At 38.7% G+C, this 12,630-nt stretch overlaps 1 protein-coding gene across 3 annotated transcripts in view; it reads right to left on the minus strand.

Annotated features, from left to right (window-relative positions):
* The window catches only part of ZFYVE9 (zinc finger FYVE-type containing 9), a 60,442-nt gene that overhangs the window by 16,712 nt on the left and 31,100 nt on the right, over positions 1-12,630 (minus strand). For all 3 annotated transcript variants that reach the window (XM_075424487.1, XM_075424488.1, XM_075424486.1), the window contains 5 exons: positions 8,911-9,087; positions 8,409-8,578; positions 7,515-7,638; positions 5,647-5,769; positions 4,360-4,515 (listed from right to left, as the gene is read on the minus strand). In XM_075424487.1, the coding sequence (XP_075280602.1) occupies positions 4,360-4,515; positions 5,647-5,769; positions 7,515-7,638; positions 8,409-8,578; positions 8,911-9,087 (750 nt within the window). The remainder of the gene's footprint in view (positions 1-4,359; positions 4,516-5,646; positions 5,770-7,514; positions 7,639-8,408; positions 8,579-8,910; positions 9,088-12,630) is intronic.

The raw sequence follows: 12,630 nt of genomic DNA on the forward strand, positions 1-12,630 counted from the left end.
AGTCCCGTAAGTGTGCATGATGCATCTAAAGCAGCTCTGCAGGAGGTCAGTACTTACTCTCTTCTCAGTTATGCTGGGTTACCCTTGACTTTAAATCCTAAGAAACTCTATAAAGTCCTTTATAAAAAACACGCTTTTCATCCACTAATGTGACTTTCTCTTCAGTCATGATCCATGCCGTTTTGAATTCTTCACTTTAGGTATCTTCCTCCGATCAACAATGTTACTTTGCATATAAGTAACAATCCCTTCTGGACTCAAAATAGTTTATACCAGCAAAGGTAAAGAAAAGATTCCTGCATTTGTTTATTGCTCTCAATATGTGGTGAAACCACTTAGGTGCTTTTGAAACAGTGAGGTTAAATTCCTAATCTGTGCTTCCTATCTTTTGGTTAATCCCAGGTCAAAAAGCAGGTATTACCATGCAGGCTCAGGGAAGGCATACCTATGTGGCCTGGGGAAGCTAGCTGCATCTGCCCGGCCCCATTCCACCGTCATCAGGAACAACCAAGAACTGCCAAGTATCAAACACCATGTTGCACATGCTTGGGTTTTTCGCTTGCGTTTTCACATCCTGCAAAGCCAAGCATCCTAGTTCTGCAGCAAGTGATACAAAGCAATATTCACCTAGGAACAATTTTCCCAGATGGATTTGCTTCAAGAGCAAATGAGCACATGCTCTTCGCAAAACCAGTACAAACCCAGCCACTACCACACCAAGAGCCACAAAGAAACAGAAGAGACAAGACTGTGAACGTAACTTGATGGCACGACACATTTGCAGCAGATACCAACATTGAAAAAAACTATATGAAATTCAACATTTAAAGTTACGGCCACACTCAGCATCTTTTTATTGAAACACATCAGCAAGTAAATTGGAAAGAACTTACTTCTATCAGCAAGGGACGTAATGATTCACTTACTATCACTGCGAGTAGCAGTTACCAGCACCCAAAACTTCCTTAGACCAGCCTGCAGCAGTCTTCCAAACAGTCACGCTCACACCTTGTACGCTGTTTGACTTTGTATCCACCTTTCCACATTACACTTGCACGGGTGTATTATTCACTCAGCTAACCTGTTCTCTACTCCAAACATCTACACGGGCTTCTTTATAGATCTACACGTTGTTAGCTACCACCTTATTTAATTAAAAACAGGCTGAGTAAAAAATACACAAAACTGTGACCGAGACAGATCCACCCTCACTACAGACATCCCCCAAACCAGGGTGATCACGAAGCCATTCCAAGCAGTTGCCAGATTTGCATTTTCACTACAAAAGTAACAGTAGTATTTCTTGTATTCCACGAAAGAGTTGATGCAGTAGGGCATATCTGGCAGCTCTATATTAACACATCCAACTGCTTCAAAGTGCCCATTCAGACGGACAGCAGTTCTCATTTTTCCATTCACTAGACCTCCTGCCAGGCTTATAGCCAACAGACAAGGATAATCATGGGATTACTACTACAACAGTACAACTACTACAACCACAACAGAAATCATTAGCTTTCAATTTCAAAACAAGAAAAGCAACACAGCAGGGAGCTTGATGACAGAGGGGCCAGAGGAAAGATAAAGTGATGGAAACTCAACAGCAATTAATACTTGCCTTAATTAACAACTTTACAGCTTATTACAACTCACATGCATACAATGCATACAACCTATAGGGAAAAAATGTCATTTTTCCTTCAAAATCTCTCTGTTGTTCTACAATTATAAAGTCCTAATACCAGACTATAGCTTGAGGTTGGGCACTTCCCGTAAGCAAGCTCATGAAGGTCCAGGGCGGTGCTGCATCAGGCTGACGTCTTACCCATGCTGAGACAGGGGATGAATCTGAAGGACAAACTGCAAAGCTTTAAGCTGCGGCCGCTACTCGCGCACGCTAAAAACATACTCTGCAAACAGCTGAGAGCAATGCCGAGCACAGAGGGCAGGACTCGGCCTCAAGAAACAAGGAAAGCAGAAACACGGGAAAAGGCACGAGTACACCAAGTTTGTGCTTCTAGGCTTCAATGCAGAATTCAAACCTGAGCAAGAAGAGCTAGTACATAAGTGTGACTCATGAAAAAAAAAAATCACTGCAGATATGGGCTTTAATTAAACAAACAAAAGGGGAACACTGTCTTTTTCAGCTGAAAACAAAACCAGGAAACCCAAAATCATTCCAAAACAAAATCAACATCACTAAACACAATTCTTGTTTCCATTCCAACAAAAAATACTGTATGTGTCTTTTTATTTTATGATTGTTTTTAAAAAAACATTTACTAAAGGAGATGAATACAAAACATCCACAGAATTTATTTCGGTTTCCTGATGGCAAAATAAATTTAAATCAAGATATTATATAATGAAAAATGAAACCATGAGGCAGGGTTTTACATAGTGTCTCTCTGACTTCTAATGGGAATTCTCGTTTACTCTAAATGTCTATCATCTAATCGCCAGGAGAGGTGCAGTACCTCTGAAATTAACAACTTCACAAGCATGGCTTCATCTAGAACAGCAAGCTGCGAACGACTTCCAAGGGATTACAACCCCCAAAACTGAAACCCCTACAGCATCATATCCTGTCTCTCTGGCTGAATAACATTTAAAACAGCCAGAGCTGCAAATATGCTAATGTATATTTCTCCCTCTCAAACACGCATGACTTGGAAAGAAAAAAGGATGGATATGGAGAGAGTACATTGCAAAACGCTGTGGGAATTTATCAGGGTGTTCTGTTCCACAAAAGCTTCAGTGTGGTTTGGTATTATATAGCAACTCGAGGTGTCTGTCTATTTCTATTACACATCTGAAACAACACAGAGCAAATCCTACCAAAAGAACATTACAGAGTGGAATTCTTAAACAGTGAAATTTAGTTTCTGATTAAGAACTGTACAGAATTAAGCACTCTTTGCACCAGTGCAACTGTAGGATATCAAATTACTACCACAAAAGCACTAAAAAAAGAATTCCAAATACATTATGTAGGAGTTATAAATTATGTATTTCTGTAGGTATAATTATACAGAACTTCATTGCAATATACACACCAAGCTGGATTTATACCTGCAATATATATATATACACACACACTATTTTTCATATCTATCTCCCTCTGAATAACATCATAATTAGAAGATAAAGCATTACAATGAAGTGAGGTTTGGAAAGGTACTCGTTTCCCATGTATACAAGATCCATTATGACATCTGATAATAGTACATTTCAAACCTGGCAACTTCTCTGGACAAGCTGACCTTTGTTGTACTAAGACATTTTAGAAAACAAAGGTCTTTTTCATTATTTTATTAAAGTGTTGGATTCAGTCACTGCAAAGGCATTGCAAATGATAGACAGAATCCTTGGTAAATGTATTTTCAGTATGTAACCTTAATGTGATCCAATTTCACCTCTGGAAAATTAGCTTTATTTTCTGATCAACAGAACCAAATACTTCCATTTTTCCTTATGCAATAATTTTTGAATTCTAAGGTCCAACAAGAACTAAAAGTGGAAGCCCATTTACTCGGCAAATGTAAAACGTGTAAAGGTTTACATAATACGATCTTGCAATTGGGACACTAAAATTCAAAATTCAGCGATCATTTCTGCAATGCCCTACAATTCACTCCAGGGGCACATATACATATATATACTTGCATTACTTTATAACATAAATAGTATCTCCACTATGTAGCAATAGTCACACACACTGTGGGAATCAAATTGCTGAACTACCTGGTTTGGCGATATTTAACATACTATCCACAAGGATTCTCAAAATTTTCTTTTTGTATCTTTAAAAAAAGCTACCCTGACTTCAAGCTGAAAAAAAAATATTATTAGAAGCAATGTCATTAGTGTACCCACGAGTCCTGCTGAGTAACCTACTACACTTCTTGCTAAATGAAGTGCAGGACTAATTTTGGATCTGTTAGCTGTGTTCAAATTCTCATCCGAGCACCCAGAAGCAGCCAGAGCAGACACTCAGCAATGGCTGCTGAACACAAAGTTGTCACAGGCGGAGTCCTCCTGCTCCACTGCTGTAATAGCCTTACGCATGGCCTTTACAGCCCAAACTTCTTTGTTTTGCTGGCACTCAGCGGGAGGCTGGAAGACCTCTGGAGCAGCTCCCCAGGTTACCAGCACCTCATCAATACTTTTATTTGGCGAGATGAATATAACACTGGATACTAATACCCAATAACAACTCAGCCGCCGATCAGCTTTAATCCTTATTCTCTTTTTATATTCTTTGATATAAAAATAGCTATTTGCTAAATGATGAAAATGTGAATATCTGACCCAGCACGATCATTTATCCAAACCATTTTTAACAGGGAGCATTCCTACCTGCTAAGGCATCCCGGTAAAGTTGCACAAAATGGTTAAAAATATCCTTAGGCAAACATTTCTCATCAGGTAAACACTGCAAGAGAACGACTATCTCTGACTGCCCCACCGCATGCATGCCTTTTGTAGTGAAACACCAGCACTTCCTGTTCACATCTGCAGGGACGAAAACATGTATCAGAACGGAAGATCAAAATTTCAAAAAATATGCCTAAATTTCACTACAGGAAGATAGCTCTTTCAAGAATCACTTTCACAGCATGTTTGGTTGCGGTATCTGTCACACAGACAAATTAGGTTCCAAATCCGTTACCTTGCAAGCAAGCACATCCAAAATGAAAGCAGCTCAGTAATTCCCAGTTTACAGCTAAGGAAGAGCCAGACCATTACAGCTCCCAGTCAGATCTTGGGATTAACACTACAGAGCAGACTTCTAGCAGTTTCTGTATCCAAACTAAAGGACAGGATTTAAATGCAAATGAAGGAACCTGGGGAAAGGTCAGGCTGTCGGCTGTGGGTATCACGACCCTGACAGCTAAACCAGTTCCAGACAGTGATAACTCTCTGTAAAGATGGATAGCTGGATGTCAGGAGTTTTCATGAGACGTCACTGTGTGGTTGTGCTTCACATGAATGCTAGTGATGACACATGCTCTAAGCTTCACAATTCATTTGTTGAGAATACTAAGTTATTAAAATAGAATCTTTCGTCTAAGACTTTTTACTGCAAAACTGTCCTTTTTAATTTCTCAGGTAACGTTTTCTTATCCAGTAGAGATCATCTGAGGTACTAGCATGAGAAGCCAGCTATATGCCTCCCCATCCATTCCTCCCTCCCTTCACACATGCACACACACACGTTCACACCTGCACACTACAGAAGGATACAAGTGCACAGTGGACGAGAACCTGTGTATTACTACAGGATGCTATCTGCTTTGTCCAGAATGGCATGACAGGGAAATGAGTGAAGCAACCAAAGGAAGAATGAGTGACAGAATACCTTGCCCTACCAAGCTGGACAGGAAACACTGATTTCCAAACCTGAGACTGGAGGCTTTATCAATCCAGTTTATGTTTTCTACACAAAATTTGTCTGTATTGATGTCTAATCAACTGGAAAAGAGCCTTCTGTAATTTAACTTCATATGGCTAAGTACAAAGTTTTCAACCCATGCGCACTTTAAGCGACTATCCTACCAAATAAAACTGCTGCTGTTCCTACTAATAACATATATAACATTTCCTCTCTCATACCCCAAGTCTTATTTAATAATAAAAACTTACAGTTTACTATTTTTACCATGGACAGCAAATTAGCATTTAAAACAAACACAAGAGGGTCAGGGCCACCATCCTCCAGCTGCTGCATGACAGAGATCTGAGAAGGTCTCTCTTCTACAGCATAGTCTATGAAAGAAACAAGTAAACACACAGTGAAGTCCTTAGCTTACTGGTTCAGTACTCTGCATTATAATCAAATAATCCTGATTCTGATGCTTTCTGCTTTTTTTATCTTTAAAAAAAAAAACCACACCTTATTGCTGGTTTGATTGATTGTTTCCTAGGCTGCTATTTTCAAACTTCAACAGCATTTATGTGCATAACCCCTGTATATCCTTTAGAAAAGTACAGCTTGTTTTATAAATCAACTTTTTTTTTGGTATCAACTGGAGGAGAAAATGGAAATCAAATTGAGAAATGTGTCATGGTGTCAACTGAAATCCCAAGTGACAAAGAAGTTAACAACTGTTATTTATATCACAGTACAGCGCAAGTACACCAGTCCTGGACTACAGACACCAACACGTGGTCTATCCCTATGCCACATCACTTACACTTTTCTGTGCATTAGCTACTAGGAAGATAACAAAGGAGGGAACGCTATATAAAACAATATTTTTTATAAATCATAGAAGGTCTAAATCCAGTGTAAAAAGGATCCCAACATGCAACTTCAAAGATGTCTGTAGTGTCCCTCTATGATTAGACCCAGATGACTAGCAAATGAAGATTTTTCATCCATGCAATTACAATCTACTCTGCATTTAAGCTTTAACAAAAACTAGTTACACTGATGAAAACAGATTTTGAAATAAATATATTACGTTTCCAGCTAAAATTATCTAGAATGAAAGGTAACTTTGGTTTCTAATCTGAAAAATGTTTTGGAATCTTTTTAAATAGAAATAGAATATCAGAAGTAAAATGCTGCAAAGAAAATCCAGGATGTGACAGCATACGAAACAAAATCAACTTAGCATACAAAATACAATGTATGTGAAGTTATCTATATTAGAGTTGAAAAGTATACTGTAGTTTCATTCCTCTTTTGTGGAGGAGACTGAATAATCAGGCACCCACATGAACAGCTAACACAGGATGGAACAGATTTGTTTTGAAATTAAATGCTGCTCACATTTTGGTTTTGACACTATCCTGCAATAAAAGCTTACTTCCAGCTCAACATTAGAAATGCACTGTATCAGCAAAATATTTAACAGGAATAAAAAAGTCAAAGATGAAAAAGTAAGTTAATCCCAGGAATATATTAAAGGATGTCATGAATCAGACTGTGAAAAGCAATTGTCAGATAAACAAATTTTAACCTTTTAAAAATTTAATTTTTAATTTCATTTGATTTAGTTTTTAATTTTCTGAATCCTCCTCCATTTGGATACTCTGGGAGGGGACATCACAATTACTAAAAGCTTCGCTGTGGGCCAGGATGTGCAACAGTGCTGTTGAATGCAGCGCTTGGGGATGCCTCAGACAGAGTGGATGTTCCGAGAGACTTTCAGAGAAGGGAAGCATGAATATTCATAAGGCTAATTAAAATATAACTCTGTGTGAAACATTCTCCACAGTGCCATCAGTGAAGAAATTAGCACATATTTCTGGACTGAAGTTAATTTTCTTTCTGCTTTGTGTTTTACTTCTTACAGTAATTTCATTGCAAGATGCAGTTCTTCCTGGACACTAATAAGGATCAATGGTGCAAGTGAGTGTCACAACATTTAGCCATGAGTGCTTACTGTGAATTCCTTCAAATATTCAGCATATTGCCAGCATCTTATTTTTAAAATAAACAGAGTAACTATCAGGTTAATTGCAACTGGTAAGCATAAAAGCTAGCTGCCAAATTATACCCTCACCTCCTTTTACTCCAGTGGAGATGAGAATTGGAGGAAGACCATCTTCAGGTATTAGGTTCATTGCACTGCCAACAGGACTGCCAACCTGAGTTATATTTCCCGAGAATACAGAAGCATTATCAGTCTACAAGAAGCAAACAAGAAAAAAGGACATTACAAAAGTGGTAATGATAAAAATGTAAGAGCTGGCTGACTAAGTTACTACACGTAGGTGAAGGAGTCTGTGTCTGCTGGAGAACCAGAACCACCAAGTAATTTGGCTCTTTAACAACAGCTGATCATGTGATGACTCCTGTATGTGAACTGTTACTAAAAAGCCTGCTTAGACAGAGTCTCGCTTCTCTAGCACCAACCCCCCCTATTTCTGCACAAAATCTAGATGTACCTACGTCCATCTGAACTTTCTGCAAAGTCTCCATTTCACTCACACAGGGTATGGTGGATTTAACACCATCAGATTTTATCTGTACTTTCCTGCATATATCATTTTATGAGAAGCGTCAAACAAAGTATTTTCCTGCTTCATGCTATGACAATCTTATTGTTTCAAACTCCTTACTGGCCATGACTCAGCTTTTTTAAAACATGCCTTACACAAATACCGTTCATACACAGGCTGTATAGTCAAACATTCAGAAGCTGCCTAGCACACAGACTTCAAACACTGCTTAGTGCTCTGCCCCATAATAGCTCATTTCAGTTCAAAATATATGGTTGTTTCAGCACTCTGCAAACATTAAAATAAGTGAGGACACTTGCTACACAACACACTACAACAAGCCTCAACAGATTTCCTAGATCAGTCTTACTGAAATCACCATAGAAGCTAATATGCTATTCACAATCAAAGTAAACAAGGTATTTTGAACAGTGAATAGTGTAACGCTTCCTTACCTCTGCTGATAAAGTGTTGTTGTTCACGGGCTTTGATGGATCATGCGACACTGCTAAGGTTCCTGTGGAAGCTGTCCCAGCCACTGGCAGTTTTGCTGCATCGGCAACTTCCCCATTGGGTAATATCCCATCAGCAAACCAAACACGCCTTTGTTCTCTAGGTTGAGCCACTAGAGAGAACAAAATAAAAATGGATTTAAGATCTCACAGCAACATTGACTGGAAAATTTGAGTACAGAAAAGCAAAACGGAAAAAATTAATGAATATAGAAATGCGGACTGGAAGAGACTTAAGACATCACCCAGTGCATTCCCTACGGCAGCATCACGCATAAACACATCCGCTGAGAATAGTTTACTTGTCCTTAAAAATCTGACGTCCCTACTGAGGGCAGGAATGTCACAACTGGCATTAGCTAAAGTATTTGGAATGGATGAAGCGCAGATATTGTTTCCAAATTCTTACTACAGGTAAATTGAAAGAAAAAAGAAGAACTCTTACCTTCTGCTCCAGGATGCTTTAAAACTCCCACAGGTACCATGACAGTGGGAGGCGGAGAGCTCAGGGCACCCGAGGCCTGAGCCTGCTGCAAAGGAGGGATAGTAGAACAGTATTCAGCGGGATTGTTAGGGTTAGGACTCTGGCTTGAGGCACTCATCATGTTCTCCCAGGCTTGAGCTAAAGCAAACAAAGAACAAGAAACATGAGCACACAGGAAGTTATCTAACAGTCCAAAGCACTGTGTTAAATTCTCAGCTGCAGGAAGTATGGACCCTGTCACCTTCCAATGACCATCTCTCTTTCTTTATCTAAAAGCCCAGGAGACTGTAATTAAGCAAGAAAATGCACAGCAGGAGGAGGAGAAACAGCACTGGTCCTATGCAATAAAAATACCCATTCATTTGAAATATTTTCTGAAAAGTATAACAATACACTTTGACTTGAATGATTCTTAGTTCCTCACGGTTCATTCTGTTTCCTCTTCAAAGATTTAACTTGAAACACTCAATTCTTGTATCTATATATATATGTATTATTTATCACATTGTATGGACAGATGGACATTCCTATTACAAATGTTTTATAACCTACAGGACACTCAAGCAGATTTATCTTCTATATCTGAGAAAAAGCACCTTGCATTTCTTCATATCCAGGGCAGATCAGTACAGATCCACGACTTGCATTCTTAACTATTAAAAAACCCTTATGCTATTAATTCTGAAGGCATGACTTGAGCCTTAATTCAACTGCCCAAACAATAACACACAAAACTTCTTTGTCAACAACACCATCACAGGGAAATCTCTCTTCTAGCTAGTGAAACAGACTGTATCTCCACAGTACTACTTCTTTTTCATCTGTATGGAAGGCTTATAGCTATGCAAGATACCAGAAAATTCGTATGTGTGCTTGCTCCTCCAACCATATTAATATGTTACAAATAAATGTATTCCTCTAGTCAGGAATACATATCATGCCACCTAAGCTTTCAGAGCAGTTATAAAGCCTTAATAAATCATGTACATCTTTGGGTTCCTTTAGCTATGAATTGTCAGAAAACCAAGGTGAAAACAAGATGACCAAAAAAACCCCAAATAAAACACAACAGAACATAAACCCCTCCTGCTTCCTCACATCAACCTGCAAAACCAACAGAGTGAAATGCCTGCCAATGAAAAAGGTACAAATATTTCAATTTGAGAAGATTACGTAAATGGAAGTATTTTTTAACAGCAATTCTGTATTCATTTAAAGTAAAGGTCCTGAAAGAAGGAAGTATTGAAAATGCACAAAGAACAGCTACATCTCTAGGATCCCTTTATTAGAAAAGTCAAAGCATGGTAAAAGAACATTTTTAAAGCCTTCTCTTAATCAAGCAAAGTGCCAACTCAGCATACCTACCAGTTGAAAATATAGTAAAAATAGCATTGGAAACTTATTAAACACATAGCCCAGCCATGGAAAAGTGCCAGAAAACATACAACCCTCCCCCCACATCCCAGTGAAACACAAACCAGACACCACACAACTAAATGATATCACTTTAAAGAGTGATTCCTACCCTTGGTTCCAAGACTGTGCAAAGCTTAATGCTTAACCCACTGCATTGAATGAAAAACAAACAAACAAACAAACAACCCCAAACAAAAAACCCACACTGACAAAGACACTGCAAGGACTAGGGGAGATCAGATTCAGTCAGGCTACAGGTTAACTAACCAGCAACCAAGAGCACTATTGCAAAGCACTGCAGCAGGGACAGAAACCGAGAGGTAGCCCGAGGCAAGCACACCTAAGTACGCAAGGCAGCACTCTCCCTACAACAAACCAAGCCGTGGTGTCACTGCTCACTGCCGTTAATGTGTATCTGTCCTGGCACCAGGACAGAAAGGCTTTTAAAAGGAAATCATTAAAATATGATCAATTTTATTACGCGTTTTTACAAGAACACTTCTAGTTTCAGCTGAAGTATTTTCAGATTCTTCCCTTCTCCCAGATGAAAACAAATCCTACTCACCATCAAAAGGAGCCAGCTGTCTTTTGCCAGGTGTATGTGTAATTCCTTGTTGTTGTACACCTTGAAATGCGCTAATTTCTCCATCTCAAAATGTAACATTTTAGCGCTCCTTCAATGTCATCATCAGGACTCGGTTTTAATTTCTCGATATTACAACCTACAATCTTCTGTCCTCTTACACATTTACACTACAGTAAAGAATTACTAATAATTAAAACCTAACACTGCACACTGATTAATCTTTAATCTTTTTGAAACAGAAAAAAATTATTCCTGTTTAATAACAGAAACTGTCTACTAATTTTGCTTGCTCATCTCAACACTAAGCCGTCAGCTACCTTCAACTGAACCTGCATACTACTGAACTTCTTCAGAGAAAAAATAAAGCTATGAGCTCCTGAGCTTAGTTAGATACTCAACAAATGAACAGATAGTTCTGAAAATAGCAGCCCAAATAATCTACTATACAGTAACATGTAAAGCTACCATCAAAATTACCTTGTCTGAACACAGATAAAACAGAATTTTCCTAACTAATTCTTGGTCAAAACTTCAGCAGCAGTCTTTTAGGAAAGTCTCCAAAGTTTAACTAAACATCTGCAGCAATGAAGATTCCCTGATAACTGCTCAATAATTATCAGGATAGTTAGTTATCCTAACGGTTAGAAGTTTGCATTTAGAACCTGAGTTTGTCTGACTTCTCATTCTACCCACTATATGTTAGAGTGCGCCTGCCAGACCTTCCTCTACAATTGAAGTAACTTCTGCCATCAAGTTTCCATTACCCAGATATCTATTTATACCCTGAGATCAAGTCACCTATTCCCCTTTCCATCAATAATCCAAAGACAGAGGGCCTGGAATCTCCCATGATGAGACAAGTTTTCTCATGATTTAAGCACTTACACGGATCTTCTCTCAACCCACTCCAATTTTTCTACTTTCTCAATTCAAGTCATGAAAACTGAACACCGAGTCTTTCAGCAACAGTTGTCTCAGTGTCATGGAAATATGTCCATCGGACAGCACAGTCACTCAATGGTAACTGCCAGCTCAGGAAGTGCTTGAAATTTTCAGAAGCCTCAAGATACAGCAGGAAGAATACTCCGTGTTTGCCCATATTTATACCACATATCTAAAGTGTTAATACTATAAAGGACAAAATACAAAATAGATTCCATGGCCCTTTGCTCAAAACCAAATACAGTCCTTCCTTAGAGCAAGCAGAGGTAATATAACTTCTTGTTTGTTCTACCTGTAAACTTCACAACTGCTTGTGATCTCTCATATGTCCCATGTTCACATCAGGGTTTTAGCCACAGCACCATTCCGGGTTTGACAGACTCTCCAGTAACGTGCGTCCACATTTGTGGACAAGTTTTTAGGCCAGACCTCCTACTCTAGCACCAAGGCATGAAGGAGGAAGAAGAGTTGTATTAATTTGTAGATAAATACTACTTTCCCAATTTCTTAATAGTGCATAATCTAGAAGAGGCACAACTGCATTATTCTTCTCTTTGTCATCCCACACAGAAGTGTAGCAGGTTATCCACTCAGGCATCAAAGGACCGAGAATAGGCTCCCAAATTCAAAACAAAAACAAACAAAGAAAAAAACATCAAAAATCACAGTTTCTGCAATCCTGGTATAGCACTCACAAATGAAACCTTTCAAGCTCATCACAACCTTTCCATTTTTTG

The sequence above is a fragment of the Opisthocomus hoazin genome, chromosome 6 (genome assembly GCF_030867145.1).
Source record: "Opisthocomus hoazin isolate bOpiHoa1 chromosome 6, bOpiHoa1.hap1, whole genome shotgun sequence".
Lineage (NCBI taxonomy): Eukaryota > Metazoa > Chordata > Aves > Opisthocomiformes > Opisthocomidae > Opisthocomus > Opisthocomus hoazin.